This window comes from Equus caballus, unplaced genomic scaffold (assembly GCF_041296265.1).
Source record: "Equus caballus isolate H_3958 breed thoroughbred unplaced genomic scaffold, TB-T2T haplotype2-0000701, whole genome shotgun sequence".
NCBI lineage: Eukaryota > Metazoa > Chordata > Mammalia > Perissodactyla > Equidae > Equus > Equus caballus.
Genome location: NW_027221972.1, coordinates 52,208 through 70,051, shown reverse-complemented (window position 1 = coordinate 70,051; position 17,844 = coordinate 52,208). Strand labels below are relative to the sequence as shown.

Sequence of the window (17,844 nt, the reverse complement as noted above, 5' to 3'; positions counted from 1 at the left end):
GGAAATCAATAAAAACTAATAATTCTTAGCCCTAAGATCATTATTAAACGAGAGTGCTCTGAAGATCAGTCTCTCCTCCACTGCTGGCAACCTTCACAGTTGGCATCACAAATCCTCAATCACCAGTTTTCACATGAGTAGTAGCCTCCTTCAGATTACACCTCTAAGAAAGTACTGCAGCCTAATAAAACGTCCCAACTCTGTCACATCACACGTCTACATTCTGAGGAACAGATAACAGAATTATACACGTGGAGAAGGAAAACTGCAGAATACTAATTTTCTACATACTCAGAACCTGCCTTTCCTTTGAGATTTGGATACAGTGGCTAGAATCCATCTAACAAGAAGATAATGCCCTAATACCATACTGGTATAAAACGTGCACTTACAACTGGCCAAAGCACAACAGAAGTCTCTCTCTCGCTCTGGTAAACTTCCACGGCAGGTGTTCCTGGTCAGCAGGCGGTCTGTTGCAGGCCGACTCAGGGATCCTGGCTCCTTCCATCTTGCAGCTCTGCCCTGGAGCTTCCTCGTTCCCTGCATTCAGCTGACTGAAGAAAGCAAGCCTGGAAGCAGCAGACTCTTGATGAAGTATCATCGAGACGTGCTCTGAGACAATTCTCCATGTCCCAACCAGCTCTGCTTCCATCTGCTGACCTTTGACTTTCAGTATCTGGTCAGACATAACTAACAGTAGTCTTGCAATCTTGACTCAAAAGCAGTGTTGGGACCCAGGGCAGACTGCCCCCAAAATATGCTACAATGGCACGCTGATTATTTTGACTTAGTTATTTGAGAAGCAGCTGATGCAAAAATTGCACTTTGACCCTTTCCATTTCCCCCTGAAAGCAGCAAACGAATCTCCCATGTGAAAAACAGCTTCCTCACGAGGCTGACCCAACGGCATAAGGGTTAAGTTGGCGTGCTCTGCTTCGGCGGCCCAGGGTTTGCAGGTCCGGATCCCGGGGCGGACCTAGCACCGCTCATCAAGCCACACTGCAGCGTCATCCCACATAAAACAGAGGAAGGTTGGCACAGATGATAGCTCAGGAACAATCTTCCTCAAGCAAAAAGGGTGGGGCTGGGAGGGGGTGGAATTCAGGGCGGAGAGGCCTGTATAAACACACCTTGTTACTTTTTTACTAATTTACCACCACAAGTCCAAACTCTGCTTAGATTGCTTACTAATGAAGCACCCAAACCTAAGTATCTTTGTCCTGTCAAATCCTCACAAATTTAGTGTTTCTGTGTGTAAAAAGTATAAAAGCTGCCTGCTTTGGTCACTTCTGAGCGTTAATTTTATGATCTCCCACGTGTACGCATTACATTCGAGTTTTCTCTTTAATCTGTCTTGTGTTCATTTTACTATGAGGCCAGCCACAAGAACTCAAGAGGAATAAGGGGGAAATTTCCCCCTCCCGGACAGGGGCATCTACCACTTCCACTCATACCTGCTTCGCCGCAAGGGAATATGAAAAGTGAAACCTGGAGCTGTAGAACTGTATCTTATGGAAGGACAGAACTGATTTAGATGGACAGCTAGCCATCTCTGCCACATACCAATGGCCAAAAATTATCATATCGCTTGTCACTCTACCATTAATGAAGGCTTTTCGAGACCTTCGACAACCTTTTCTGAGAAATGCAACTGTCCCTGGAAGAGCATGCCTGGACTTACTACCTCCACGTCTGTAACACAAGGGAACCACAGACAATACCAATCATTTATCAGTTTAGCTAATCAGCCAAACATGAATCCCTTGGTCCCACCCATGGAGAGATCCTGATTAACAGAGTCTGGGGTAAGGACAAGGATCTGTAGTTTCAGAGAGCTCCCTGAGTGATTCTGATGAGCCAGATTTGGGACCCCATGGAGTAAAGTCCCTTCTAACTTCAAAAGAAATAATATAAACCTAACATATATTTACTAGACAGAGAGCTGAAGTGTGGAGAAGAGGGGAAAAAAGGAGAAGAAAGGTGAATCAGGAAGGAGAGTAAACAAAGTGCACTCAATAGGGATGTCAACAATCTGTCATGCAAAATGACTCTGAGGAATGTCACTTTTAGCAAACACTGCCTCCACCTCCCACCCTGAAATCCTAGGGTGTTAAACACCACCCATATGGAAAACCAGATTACAGACCCTGAAGATTCTTAATGAAAACCATTTGGTCTCATTTTTTGAAAGACTATAATTCCTACTACCTCTCCTCGAATGATCTAAATTGTCTAAGCTATTTGTAAAAGTAGATTACCACCTTAGTTTAAATTCTAATGGTTTTATAGTTATATGAACTTCTATAACTGTGATTTCTCATTCTAGAATAATTGATCCAATAATACGCATCAAATTCTGGTCCGGAATCCACGATCAGCAGAAATCACAAGTGAATTACACACTTTGAAAGAAGTGGTTTGTTGCTTGCTCTAGGTTTAAAACACAAAGTTTCCATTATCCTTAGTAACTGACAAGCATGCTGGGCTTTGGCTACATTTGATGATTACACTGCTATTATTCCAAATGCATCAAACAATAAATATCTTTTTCCTATTAGGCTTCCTATTACCTTACTTGCTTTTATTTAAAACTTTTTGTGTTTTTGTTTAAAGGGGGGAAAAGCATATAAGAGAAAATAAAAGAGAAATAGGAACATGAAACACATTGAAAAGCACTGGCAATTAAGACTGAGATTATCCAGCTTCAGCAAAATGCATCTGAAACTAGAAGAGCTGAAGTACTTAAAATTTGTTTTAAGAAGCCTATGTTCGGATCTCCAACAAGCACTACATGTGTCTCAAATGCAGACATCCCTGCTATGGAAGGACTCTCCTGGCTGTCAGCTTAGTAAGGGGCTGACTCTGCTGGAAAGCATGACATTACACAATTACAAATGCTTGACAGTTCATGTGGTTTAGACAATTTGAGCACTCTGAATTGAATACCAAACAAAAACAGTAGTGCTATTTGGTTTCATATCATTTGACTTATGGCTTCTGGAACATCTTTTAATTTTTTCTGTATTTGTTAATTTTAAGGAGTGACTGTCATACTACGGTGGCTTAAAATAAAGTTTACAATATAACCAATGTGTATCTAAGAAATAGTCCTCATAATATGAGATAATCATGATACAAAAACAATTATCAAAGGCTAGAAAACAATAGGCAAAGGGAGAGTCCCCAAAAGTGCCCTTTTTAGCAACCAAACTGCCTAAGCAAAGAAGTAAGATTTCCCAAATCCTATGGTGTGATCTTACCAATTTCTAATGAACTGGAAGATGCAATCCTTAAAACTAAAAACAAAATGCAATTACTTTTCTGCTTTAGGGACTCAGCATCTGCTAGAATGACACTCATATACGCTGGTTTAGAAACAAACCTACTAAGATAAAGAAAGCAACTTCAAAAATGCGGGTATATACAGCCTTCCCTCTCCACAGTCTTCCACACTCCCATTCCTATTTTGACTTTTCCTTTTTGTCTCGAAACTCCAACACTCTCAGGCATAACAGACTTGTCTGGCTGTCCTCTCCCTCTGACCAGGTCTGACAGAGTGTTAGGAGTCAGCCAGCCTCTACCGTTTTCACCTCTGTATCCACACACACCTTTCCTCCCCTAGGAAACAGGAGTCGTGGTACCAACCCCCAAATGCTCACTGTGAGGCTCAATCCTCAGTTAACTGAGGATAAACTCAGTACGTAATGTCCTTAGACCAGTGTTTGGCACCTGGCAAGTGCTCAGCAAGTATTAACCATCATCATCATCAAAAACAATCTTCTGTTTGATATCCCTACTGCTGAAAGTACTTTCAGACCATAATGCTGCCAGAACATATCTTCTCCACCATCACCCCCACCAGATCTTTTTCATACAAACTGAATAGTCCCTGTGTAGACAGACTTCGCAAAAAGAAAAGACATAAGTGTATGTTTTTTAAAAATTTGGCAGGTACAAAAAATAATTTGAATATGTGCGAGGCACTAAGCATAACATAAGAAAACCCTGAGTACAGATCACAGTTTAAGAAAATTAAATTCAGGGGGCCAGCCCCATGACCAAGCAGTTAAAATTCTGCACACTCAGCTTCAGGAGCCTGGGTTCACAGCTTCGCATCCCAGATACAAACCTACTCCACTCATCAGCCATGCTGTGGAGGCATCCCACACACAAAACAGAGGGAGACAGGCAACAGATGTTAGCTCAAGACGAGTCTTCCCCACCAAAAAAAAAAAAAAAAAATTAAATTCCTATCTTTCAGTTCCGTTTCGGGATCCCTATCACCTTCTCTCTTCTAATAGAGCTACCCACTAATTTGAATGTGTTTGTAATTAATCTGCTTTATTACTTTGCCATATCTGTATTCCTAACAGTATGGACTTTTGCTTCACATGTTTCAAAACTTTAAAAAAGGAAAAATACTATGTGCATTCTTCTGGAAGTAGCTTTTTTTCCTCAATATGATATTCCTGACAATAATCCTCAGTGGTGCAGGTGGCTAAAATCCATTCAGTTGCACTCCTATAGGAATACAATTTATCCATTCTCCTCGGATGGACACTGCTTCCAGTTTTTGCCTTTTACAAACAGTGCAACTGTGAGCATTCTTGTCATGTCCTCAGGCACTCACATACATGCGTTTCTCTGGGGCAGCAGTTTGCCAATTTTAGCATGCATTAAACCACCTGAACGGCTTGTTAAGACTGAAAGCTGGCTCATCCCCAAAGCTTCTGATTCAATAGGTCTAGGGTGGAGCCCCAAATTTTGCATTTATAATAAGTTCCTGTGAGATGCTGAAAACACAATTTAGAAGCACTGCTCCAGGATAAAGACCCAGGAGTAGAATCACTGGGTCAAAGTGTACATCCATCTTTAACTTTACTAGGTAATCCCAAAGTTATGGTACCAATTTACAATCCCACCAGTTGTGTGTAAGCATTCCAGTTATTTCCAACCTTCCTAAACAGCAGACATTGTCAGATTTTTACACTGTTGCCAACCCAATGTTATGAAACTATACACCACGTTGGTCCTAAACTGCCTTTCCCTAATTGCTAATGAAGTCGAGAATCTCTGCATGCAGGTTTCCTCTTCTGTGAGATGCCTACTTGGGTCATAGGCCCATTTTTCTATTGTTCTTACTGATTTGTCACTGTTTACCTTTCTAGATACAATCCTTTCTCAATAATATGTACTGAAAATATCTATTCTCACTTGTGACTTGTCTGCTCACTTTCTTGATGGTTTCTTTTCATAAACACAAGCTGTCAAATTAATGCTGTCAAAGCGGTCAATCTTTTCCTTTATGGTCTACACCTTCTGTGATCTGTTTAAGAAGCTCTTCCTTGTATTAGACTCACACAATTACTGTCCTACATTGTCTTCCAAAAATTTCATAGTTTTGCCTTCTGTATTTAAGCCTTTAATTCACCTGTAGTTGATTTTTCTGAACGATATGAATTAGAAATGTATCCCACTCTCAAGAAGTTTCCTATTGGCTAAGGCCCACAGATATGACCAACTATAACTTCAGAGAGGATAATGATTCCTGTTAACCCCTACCTTATTGAGGTTTATTCTGCTCTCTCATCGAGGCAAACCAAAAACTGGATAATTTCAATACGGAAAACTTGGAGGGTTATTAGCAAATTAGTCAGACGATGATCCCCACCCCACCATACTCCAGGAAGAATCCTTAAAAATACCACACACACAAAAAAAGAGGCCAGCCCTGTGGCCAAGTGGTTAAGTTTACACACTCGGCTTCAGCAGCCCCAGCTTTTGCCAGTTCGGATCCTGGCTGCAGGCAGAGCCATGGCACCGCTCATCAGGCCATGCTGAGGCAGCATCCCACAGAGCACAACCAGGAAGGCCTACAAGTACAATACACAGCTATGCACTGGGGAGCTTTGGGGAGAAGAAGAAGAAAAACAAAGGTGCAAATCGTAAAAACAAAAAACAAATCTTTTTAACTCTGAATTTAGTCTTATTCTAAAAAACTGAAAGTTGAGCATTGGGGAAAGTGTGGCAAAATGAGCATTCTCAACAGTACCGGCTGGAATATAAATCTATACAAACTTTCTAGAGGGTTATTTGCAATATATCAAAAGCCTTAAAATACATATCTTCTTTGAGCTATCAATGACTCTTTACAGAACTTATCTTAAGGAGACAACTGAACAAAACACATATTTAGGAATATTCACCATGGAACTCTTTATAATAGAAAAAATTGGAAACAGCCTAATCTCCAACAACGCAGGATGGGTTACAGACGTAGCTGCTGCAGCACATCCATATATGGTCATGCGCCATCTAAGGACGTTTCAGTCAACAGTAGATCACGTAGATGATGGCCATCCCATGAGATTAGTACCACAGAGCCTACATGTGTAGGAGGCTATGATAGAAGAAAATTTTATATATTGAGGTGTATGGGGAAGCCGTTCTGGATTAAATGCGATTTGGACTAAATTTTATTTAAACCAAAGAAGCCTGACTTACAGCCTGTCAAATGTTCGTTGTATATTGTCCCAAAATAAAGAATGTACTCTTTTTTTTTCAATATTTCTTTTTCTGCGTTATCTCTCCAACCCCCCCCCCCACCCCCCACCCCGCACACAGTTGTATATCTTAGTTGCAGGCGCTTCTAGTTGTGGGATGTGGGAAGCCGCCTCAACGTGGCCTGATGAGCGGTGCCATGTCTGCACCCAGAATCCGAACCCTGGGCCGCGGCAGCAGAGTGCGCGAACTTAGCCACTCAGCCACAGAGCCGGCCCCAGAATGTACTCTTTGAAGGTAAGAACCAATGCCTCTCTTCTTATGACACCAGTACTTTTTGAAGGTAAGTGTCCTTTCCCATGACACTGGGGTCATGCTGACCCACTGTGTATGTACTCATCTATAACAAAGTATCTCCTTGAACCCTTGAAAGAATGTACCCCTGTCACACTTGATGTATGTCTGTTTGGAAATGGTATATAATGGTGCTGAAAAATCACTCTTCTTCACAGCACTTACGAAGGCTGCACTCCCAGGCTGCAGTCCTCAGCTTGGCTCGAATAAAACTCCCCGCTGTAGAATGACTATTGATTATTCGTGTCAACAGCTCGACCATCTAGGTTTGTGAAAGTACACTTTATGATGTTTGCACAATGATAAAATCACTTACACATTTCTCAGAACGTATCCCCATTGTTAAGCAAGGCATGACTATAGTGGAATACTATGATGATTACATAGCTGTGTTAATGTGGAAAGATGTTTCTAATAGTCTGGTAATTTCCAAAACCAGTTAACAAGATGCACATATGATATTCTTTTATTCTCAAATATTTATGGAGAGCCTTGTGTATGCCAAGCACCAAGCAAGTGACTGGTAAACAAAAAGAGATCTGTTCCCTGCTTCTAAGGAGCTTACAAGCTTTGGAGGGGGATGAGGGGGAGGGAGACAGGCCACATACATATCTTCCAACTGACTCCTGTTGGCATATTAAAGGGATATACGTTTTGAAAATACAGACCATTTCTATGTGTCTGTGTATCTATGTAATATCTGCAGCACCTCATCAGCATAGTCTACAAAGAGAACACACACACTCAGCTGTATGGACTAGGAAGTGGGTCAACAAGAGGATACTTGGAGCAACTGCCCTGTGATGAACTGAAGCACACAAATCTTCTACAAAAATGCTCTAGGGAGAATCTTAAGAAACGCAATGTAGTTATGGAAAGTCATCCACTGGAAGACAGATGCGAGACAGATCGCAGAACCACAGAAAAAGAATTGGAACAAAGAGCTTCCGCTGTTGACAATTCAAGACTAAGACTGACCAAGATCAGGTACAAGTTCTTGAACAAATAACTGTTCTTCTACAAGTCTACAGCTTTACTCTTCCCTACTATGTTGGGATCTAACAAATAATAATGAAGCCTCCAAGATAAGAAAGATCTCATAATTAGGGTCAGGCTCAAAGGATTCTGACATTCTATATTCATTTCATTTAAACATCTGCACTACAATCAGTAAACTTACGAGAGTCATTAATTACAAAGGGAAAATTTTTTTCTTTGGAGCACAGAAACATGTCAGACACCTCAACCAAGAGATCAAAAGTTAACATTCACCAGCGATAAGACCTATCTACATCACACATGTGCCAATATGATGCACTGAGAAGGGAACAACCTCACCACTGTGGTATTCTTGTCACAAATGCTTAACCCTCAATTTAATCATGAAAGAACACCAGATAAATCCAAACTGAGGGACATTCTGCAAAATAACTGACCGGTACTCTGGAAAAGTACCAAGGTCACGAAAGATAAAAAACTGTCACAAATTGGAAGACACCAAGGAGACACCATAACTAAATGCAGTGTGGGCTACTGGACTGGATCCTCGACCAGAAAAAAGACATCAGGGGTGAAACCCGAATAAAGACTTTATTTTTTATTTCTATTTTTTTTTAAAGATTTTATTTTTTCCTTTTTTCTCCCCAAAGCCCTCCGGTACATAGTTGTGTATTCTTCGTTGTGGGTCCTTCTAGTTGTGGCATGTGGGACGCTGCCTCAGCGTGGTTCGATGAGCAGTGCCATGTCCGCGCCCAGGATTCGAACTAACGAAACACTGGGCCGCCTGCAGCGGAGCGCGCGAACTTAACCACTCGGCCACGGGGCCAGCCCCCCGACTAAAGACTTTAGATTAACTCTATCAACTGCCTGGTTTCAATAACCGCACTATGGTTACATAAGAGGCTAACAAAGGGACGCTGGTTCTAAGGTATATAGGAATTCTCTGGGCTAATTTTGCTATTTTTTTCTACTTCTAAAATTATTTCAAAGTAAAATGTTTGCAAAAGTAAGTTCACATGAATGATAAAGAGATATGGGGGATCACTCAATAACTCTTACATAAAAATATGCTACCTCCTCGGGGCTGGCCCTGTGGCTGAGCGGTTAAGTTCGTGCGCTCCACTGCAGGTGGCCCAGTGTTTCGTTGCTTCGAATCCTGGGCGTGGACATGGCACTGCTCACCAAACCACGCTGAGGTGGTGTCCCACATGCCACAACTAGAAGGACCTACAACGAAGAATCTACAACTATGTCCTGGGGGGCTTTGGGGAGAAAAAGGAAAAAAAAAACTATGCTACCTCCTCCAATAATTGTGCTAAAAAAAACCCAGTAATTGCAAATAAGGCGTAAACCAGAATAATCTGTAAGTATTCACTAAAAACCTGTGATTGGGATAATCTAGAGAGCCGACTAACTTTCCTAGGGCACTGAAGTCTCTCCAGATAAATAATCTACCTCATTTTCCCTATTAATCTTTTTTAATTCAATTCAACTTATATTTATTTAACATCTACTATGGGCATGGAACTGTGCTGGGGCCTGATCAGATTTTGATACATTAAGAACATTTCAGTACACAAAATGAGAAAGAAAAACAGAGAGTAACAAAACTGGAAGGAACTTTTCACTCCCATACAATCTAGCAATCAATACCGGCACCCTTTTTAGTGTGATTGCTGCTAGGAGCTCAAGTGCATCCCCTTCAGCATAAGCGGTTCTGACCTCTACAATTATCTCCAAAAATTATCCCTGAAGATGCCAAAATGACTCTAAAACATACTCCATTTCTAGTAATTTTTTTCCATCTAATCATTATGTTGTTGGTGCATTACAGTACACAACACAAAATTAAAGAACTTGATTCTCTGAACGTCAAGGAAGGGTCAAGCTGGTATAAACCCACAGACGTTTACTTACTATCCTCTTAGAAGAGGTCAAAGGCAACATCACAGAAGGCCGGGGTTCTCAAAGTGTGCCCTCAGAGTCAGCAGCTTTAACATCACCCAGGAACTTGTCAGAAATGCAAATTCTCAGTCCCAGTCCAGACCTGCTGATTCAGAGACCCAGCCCAGCATCTGCGTTTTCACAAGCCCCCCCAGCTGACTCTGATGCACCATCAGTTTGAGAACCACTGATGGAACAGCAGAAAGACTGGCCCCGTGAATCTGGAGGCCTGATTCCAATCCTTGCTCTGCCACTAACACCTCTACAATGCATTAGCCGCTCAGCTTCTGTGGGGCTCAGCCTCCTGATCAGTGAGGGAACTGCAATAGCTCACTACCACAGTCCTTACACCCTAATTTGATAACCATGAAAGCATTCATTTGTATAAGGCCTAAAAGTGAAAACACCACTGCAGTATTTCACCACGTATTTCTCTCTTTCATCCAAATGAAACAATTAAAATTTCTTCTTGGCATCCACCAGCCTCTGAATCAGAGTTAACATAGCTACAATAATTTCTTCTGATTTTAAATAAAATTCTGTTTACTACTTTGCTGTAGCAAAAGCCATATAAATGCTAATTTTACAGTTTCCTATTTAGTTCTCTATCAAGTCTATTTTGGAGCAATTCCTCATAATAACAAAAATTCCAAGAAACCCACCTACTACAGACTGAATTGTGCACCCCCCCCCCCACACACACACACAATTTTGATGCCGAAGCCCTAATCACCAATGTGATGGTATTTGGAAATGAGGTCTCTGAGAGGTACTTAGGTTTAGATGAGGTCAGAACGGTAGGGTCTCCAAGACGGGATCAGCGTCTTTAGAAGAAGACGAAGAGAGACCAGAGTTCTCTCTCCATCTCTGCCATGTGAAGACACAGCAAGAAGGTGGCTGTCTGTAAGCAAGGAAGAGCCCTCACCAGGAATCAGCACCTTGATCTTGGACTTAACCTCCAGAACTGGGAGAAGTAAATGACTGTTGTTTCAGCCACCTGGGGTTATGGTGTTTTCCTAGAGCAGCCCACAACGACCAACACACTCACTCAAAATACCCCTCTGCTGTGGGCATAGTTCAGAAGAACTGTGCTCCAACCTCGCATAAAGAACGTGTGTGATCAGACCACTGAAGTACTCAGCAACTATGAAAGAGAAAGAATTTTAAAACGTACAGATCTAGATGCTTCCATTACTAAGAAACACAGCTTAATTTCATCTCCTAGTCATGGATTTATAAACCGCGATTCTTCTCACAGCCTGTGGAAACTATGACAAAAACCTCTCAGAGGAGATGTGAGAAAGAGGGAGAGAGGAGAATCAAATAAGAAGAGTCCGTTTTATAAAGGTTAGAGAGTTCTCTTCGAACACAAACCTAGGTAGCACGAATGTGGGCAGAAATGTCCCATCAATCAAGTGAATACCCACTAATCCTTGAGACCTAACTCAAATGCTGTATCCTGCAAGCTCGCGCCACTCCTTCCCGGGCAGTCAGACATAAATCACTCTGTGCTCCCCTTTCTCCATTTCAGCACTGAGCAAAAGGCACTATACTTGCTTATGGATCTGTCTCTTCCACCAGACCTTGGAATCATCTAGGGCAGCGTGTTACTCTCTCCAGCACCTAGAATGGTGACTGGCATGAAGCAGTTTGCTCAAGTGGAGCCACTCTGCTTTGCTGAATACAAGAGGAACTCTCTGTGCTATCTCACAGCTTTTCTGCAAATCTGAGATTATTCCAAAATACACAGGTTTTTTAAAAAAGGCACCAGGAGCCAGTGTATTATCAGTAATAATCACACCTGCCTTACATGTCACGCAAGAAGACACCAGCTACTAGAGAGCCTTGCCTCAGTGTTTTTCAGACGTGCCAGCAGGAGTCAGTAACCTTACATGTAGCAAACTTGAAAAACAATGAGTAACAAACACTTGAGACGCTAATCCTGACCTTAACTTTGGTCAAACTGTTTAACTTTAGTCTCAGTTTGTGAAAAGGGACTAGTATTTCCGACCCTACACGGCTGCCGTGCTACATGAAGTCTACAGAGTATACATCAAATGAGCTCTCCTAACGATGTTCTAATCAATACGTGTTAGTGACCTTCCCCAGGCAGTGTTGCATCTGGACTAACGCTTCACCGCAAACCAGGTGCGTACTGTAACTAGTTCCACCGGCACGGACTGTAAAGTCCCGACACAATCACCATTCGGGCTATGATTACCTAGAAAATAATCCTACATATGTGTCCACAGATGCCAACCCTGCCAAGATGTCCTAGTCCAGAACCCCCCAACCCAATAAACAGGCTATTCAAAACTCAACGCAAGCGCAGGGGTCAGCAGCTCCTGGCACCCACCTCCCCCCGACTAAGCTCCAGAAAGCGGGCACGCACACTCAGGCCGTGCTCGCCCACTAGGAAGAGGTGGGTATCTCCAGGGACGATCCCGCTGCTGCCAACAGCGACGTGCGGCAGCCTGGGGTCTCCCGCTAGTTGCTGAGAGCAGCTGGACCCTGAGTGGCCAGGACCGTCCACTTCCAGGCGTGGTGCTCTCGGGCACCAGCATCCTCAACCGAAGGAGGCGCGGGTGGCAGCAGCGCATCGGTGCGCTGGGGAAAACAGGGAGTGGGCGGGCAGCCACGGACACCACCGCCCGGACTGGAAACCCACACCGGGCAGCTCCCCGCCTGGGCGCCCGCGTTCCAGTCGGAGAAGCCAGGCGGTCGGAAGCGCCCCGACTGCGTGCAGGGCTGCGTGGGGCGCCCGGGGAGCCGCTCCCGAGCCGACAGCCCGGGCCCGCGGGGAAACGGAGGCCCGCCGGGTCCCCGGGAGCCCGGCTCGCGGAGCGAGCAGGTGACGGCGGGGGCAGGGCGGCTGCGACGCAGCGCAGGCGGCGGGCGGGTGTCGGGCGAGTCGGGGCGGCGCCGGGAGGGACCGGCGAGCGGGGGAGGGGCGGAGGCGGGGGGAGGAGGGAGGAGGAAGAGCCTAGGGCCCTGGCGGGACTCCCGGCGCCCAGCTGCCCGGCCCGAGCCCTCAAGCCACCGCCCCCAGGCCCCGCGCAGACGCTGGACGGTCCCCGCCTCCAAACCTCCCCCCAGGCCCGGCCAGAAAATAACTTCCCCGTTTGCCGACGGAATCGCTCCTGCTGGCCCCTCTGACGGACTCCTCCGGCTCGTCGTCTTCCGGAGATGAAACCGGAAGTCCCACCCCTCCCCAAGAGGAAAACGGAAAGCCGAAGGAGTCAATCTAAGGAAGGGGAGACGCAAACATGAAGATATTCAAAGAGATAGTCAAAAAGAAATGATATACTAAAAAACTGTTTTCATAGTTAATAGTATTACAGGTACAAAATTAGGTTCTGTCTCATCTACCATTAAAATAGTTTTAAAAGCAGTTATTTAAACAATAGACTGAAACATACATTTAATAGGCATAGAACATGAATGGATCATTTTAAAACAGAGAGATGTAAATTTTTAAAAATTAGATAAAGAAGTTTGGCCAAAATAGTTCATCAAAAACTGCCAAAAGCAGATTATGAGAGTTTCCATCCATTAAATGAGAAAATACCAAAAATCTAATGCTAATGGTTAGAAGGTGCAGTAAGCTGGACAGCACTCACAAGTGTCAAATGGGTCAGACTTTCTGAAAAGCAATTCAGTTGTATCTAAGAACAACTTTAAAACCTCATCATTCACTTTGAAACCCAGTATGTCTACTTCTAGGGGCCTGTCCTAAGAAAATAATATGAAAAGGTTGCAATGATGTATACAAAAAGATGTCCACCACAGGGTCATATATAAAAGTAAAAAACTGAACAACCAACGTAACAAGCATTAAAAAATGGTCATATAAACCAACATATGCATGCATACGAAGTATTATACTGCCATAAAAATATCTACCAAGAATATCTAATGACAAAGAAAAACACTTCTCACATGATTTTAACCAAAAGCAGATTTTAAAATATTATGCATAGCACATTCAGTTGTGTAATACCCCCCCAAAAAATCAAAATATTAAAGTGGATATGGGTAATTTTTTTTCAGATTCATTAGAATTTATTAATTCCTCTCAATTTCCTACAACGAGCATATAATGCCTTGACAACAAAATTTAGAACTATTTTTAAAGAGGTTTGGGGGCTGGCCCGGTGGTGCAGCAGTTAACTGTGCACGTTCTGCTTTGGCGGCCCAGGGTTTGCCAGTTTGGATCATGGGTGCAAATATGGCACCGCTTGGCAAAAGCCATGCTGTGGTAGGTGTCCCACATATAAAGTGGAGGAAGATGGGCACAGATGTTAGCTCAGGGCCAGTCTTCCTCAGCACAAAGAGGAGGATTGGCAGCAGATGTTAGCTCAGGGCTGATCTTCCTCAATTTGGAAAAAAAAAAAAAAGAGGTTTGGTTTTTTTTTCTTTCACTTCATATACTTCTGGTACAAAATACTAAGCTTCTAACAAACCAAACCTTTCACAAATAACAGCTACGAAGTCTGGATAAAATACTAAAAAAATAACTATGCGATGGCTCTGGAGACTAAACAAAAGCTGGAAGTTTTTAGTGTGGAGTCAAGGCCCAAAGCAAGCAAATGGCAAAAGGTAATCCAGCACGCCTCCCCTTTTGGGAGGCTTTACCCAGAGGATATCCAGGGTCGGAGACCACTGACGAAAGACAGGCAGCTAAATCACAAGGGAAAAACCAGTTGTACTTCTGGATCAGCGGGAAAGTGTCCGAATGCAATGATAGCCACAGAAGAGTAAGAAGTAAATACCATAAAGGAGAGAGCTAAAGGAACACCTGAATCTATGAATAAACCCAGAAAACATAAACCATGTATGAACAAGAGTGAAAGCAGATTGCAATTAAACACCAGGAATGAGATAGGAGTGGCTGACTACTGCAGACATGACAGATAACGATGTGGTCGTAGTCAAGTCATCCGCCTGCTAAAATGAAAACACCAACAATATTTAAAGCAACACAACAAAATCCAGAGACCACACAACATAAAATTCAAAATGACCAAAATTACTTGAGTTAGGAAGAGTCAGAAAACCGTGTCCAAATCTCAAGCAAAAAGATGTATGGCAAACATGATGGTCAAAATGATGGAATTATTTTAAAAGAACCATACAGTAGCTGTTACAACAATATTAAGTGAAGTAAAGAAAATATGTTTGAAACAAATGGAAAAAAAAATAATAAATTTCAGCAAAGAAATAAACATTATTCTTTAAAAAGCCACATGTTAATGTCAGAAACAAAAGATAAAATATTTAGAATAAAAAAAGGGGCTTAATAACAAAATGGAAATGACAAAGTAAAGAATCAGTGAGTTTGAGGACAGATCAACAGCAATCATCTAACAAAAAGAATCTAAGGAAAAAGACAGAATTAAAAAAAAAAGTAAAGAGGGGCCAGCCTGGTGGTGTAGGGGTTAAGTTCACGGACTCTGCTTCAGCGGCTCAGGGTTCATGAGTTCAGACCCCGCATGAGGACTTACAACACCATCATCAAGCCATGCTGTGGCAGCATCCCACATACACAATAGAGAAAGAATGGCACAGACATTAGCTCAGGGCCACTCTTCCTCAGAAAAATAAATAAAAAATAAATTTAAAAAAGAAAAGAGACTCTCAGGGTCCTATCTGAGGACTACAAAAGGTCTAATGTATAACTAATTAGCTAGAGTCCCAGAGGAAAAGAGAGAGAGAGAAAGAAAACGGAGCAGAAGACACTTCTGAAGAAACAACGGCTTACTCAGGAATATCCAGCTTTGGCAAAATAAAGAAGTCAGTGAACCTTCTCAGCAGATACAAGTATAAAACTGCATAGGACTGTCAAAAGCAACAATTTTATGATTCTGAAAACCATATTCAGGCAACGAGTGGAAAATGCACTTTATCCAAAGCCCTAGGTAAGAGGCTGAGAAAGGAGCACTTGCCTGGGAGACTACCATCCCCGCGACTTGGTGAGAGAGCATGCTAGCTCTACCAACACATGACTGGCACAAAAAGAGGAGCTATGAGCTAAGGTGGTGGAGGGAGGAAGCTATTTGGAGCAGGCAGCAAACCTCTATCGCTCTGTCAGCCAGAAGGGACCAAAGTTGGTGGGAAGCAACCAAAGAAATCTCACAACATTGGTCCACAGAGGTATGAGCCCAGTCTGGGCAACTGTCAGACTAGCAAGAAACTCAGCAAGGAGATCCTATAAATGAAAGGCCAATAAAAGGACCAGATGAAGTTCCCCACACATGCCTGGTTGACTAAGCAAAGCAACTTCGAGGGAACGTGGTAGACAGTAAAAGCCCCAGAACAGAGGCTTGGTAACTAGGTAAACTTTGAATGTGCCCCCTGTACACCCACAAACAGAAAGACAGATGGCAAAGATCATAATGGGCTCAAGGTGTTTGACTACAAATTCTGCCCAAATCATTGTGTGACCATTAATTCTTACATTTACAGGGGAAACACCCAGAGAGTAAAGCAAAATACAAGTAAGCAAGCATTTAAAAACTGAACATAAACATCAGTGTCTGTACACCACAGGGAGATAAAATTCTATGCTTTTAAGACCATGCAAGTTAAGGGAAAAAAAGACATTCTAGAAAAGTGCATCAAAATCCAAACTTACCACATCACACTATACAAAATGTCTTATTTTCAACAACAACAAAGAAAGAAATCATAAGCTGTGTTTATAAGAAAATATAAACTATGGTCCAGATTCAGGAAGAGAAAAACGTCAATGGAAAATTGGCCCAGATGTCAATGTAGCAGAGAAAGTCTTCAAGTATCTCCTGTAAAGAGGTTCTAAGAACTCTTTCAAATTTTCAAAAATTTTTTAAAAATATAATAACAGTGATTCCACAAATAGGGAATGCGAATAAGGAAATGAGAATGATAAAAACAACCAAACAAATGCTAGAGATGAAAAGCACTATAAGAGAAATGAAAAAATTATTACATGGGAAAACAGCAGATTTGAGAAGGCAGAGGAAAGAATCAGTCAAATTAAAGATAGAATGATATTAATTATCGACTCAGAAGATTGGAAATGAAAGAAAACTTTAAGGAAAATGAAAAGAGCTTCAGAGACCTATGGGACAATTTGAAGTATTTCAACAAATGTGCAGTAAGAATCCCAATAACAGAGAAAAGAGGGAAAGGGGTAGAAGAAATATTTTAAAACGTAATAGCTGAAAACTTTCTAAATTTGATGAAATACATTGATCTACAGATACAAGAAGCTTAACAAACATGAATAAGTACAAACACGAAGAGAGTCACACCTACAAACATCATAGTCAAATTACTAAAAAGAAAAAGACAATAAGAAAATCTGGAAAGCAATCAAATCCACCACATACAAGGAACAGCTACATGTTCAACAGGTGACTTTGCATCACACTGAGGAGAAAAAAATACAAATAAGAGCTGACTTAGAAGAAATAACAGAGGCCGAAAGCCAGAATAATAATACAGTCAAAGTGCTGAAAGAAAAACCATCAATAAAGAATCACATATCCAGCAAAACTATACTTTAATAATGAAGGGGCAGTAAAGACATTCCCAGATAAATAGAAGATGACAGAATTCATGTCAACACAGAATAAGGCAGTAAAGGAGGAACAGACAAAGAAAACACAGGAGACGCAGAATAATAAAGAGCAAAATAGTATAAATCCAACCAACTACATTACATTAAATGTTAATAAACACTACAGTTAAAAAGAATTATCAGATTGTATTAAAAGATCAAAACTATGTGCTAAGCATAAAAGACACAATTAACATTCAGAGACAAATATATTCAAAATATAAAACCTGGAAATGATACTCTCATGCAATCTGTAACCACAGGACAGCCACAGTGGGTAGATGAATGCCAGATCTAAGAACAGATTTTAGGAAGAAGACTTACTAAAAGTGAAGAGGAACAAAGAAGTGAAGGCATAAATACCGGATAAATACAAGTAAAACTACTTCCATTCTCGTTTACATAGAAAATCCTCAGGATGCAAAATACACACATACACACACACA

The 17,844-nt window shown here is 42.0% G+C and overlaps 1 protein-coding gene across 4 annotated transcripts in view; it reads right to left on the bottom strand.

Moving 5' to 3' along the window:
- Positions 1 to 17,844, bottom strand: part of LOC138922299 (proline-rich protein HaeIII subfamily 1-like) — a 63,917-nt gene that overhangs the window by 35,580 nt on the left and 10,493 nt on the right. The window contains exon 3 of one of the 4 annotated variants that reach the window (XM_070259046.1): positions 9,329 to 13,042. The exons of the other annotated variants lie outside the window; for them this stretch is intronic. Coding sequence (XP_070115147.1) covers positions 12,286 to 13,042 — 757 coding nt within the window. The 3' untranslated portion in view covers positions 9,329 to 12,285. Of the gene's footprint in view, positions 1 to 9,328; positions 13,043 to 17,844 lie in introns of those variants that run through there. 4 annotated transcript variants of the gene reach the window in all.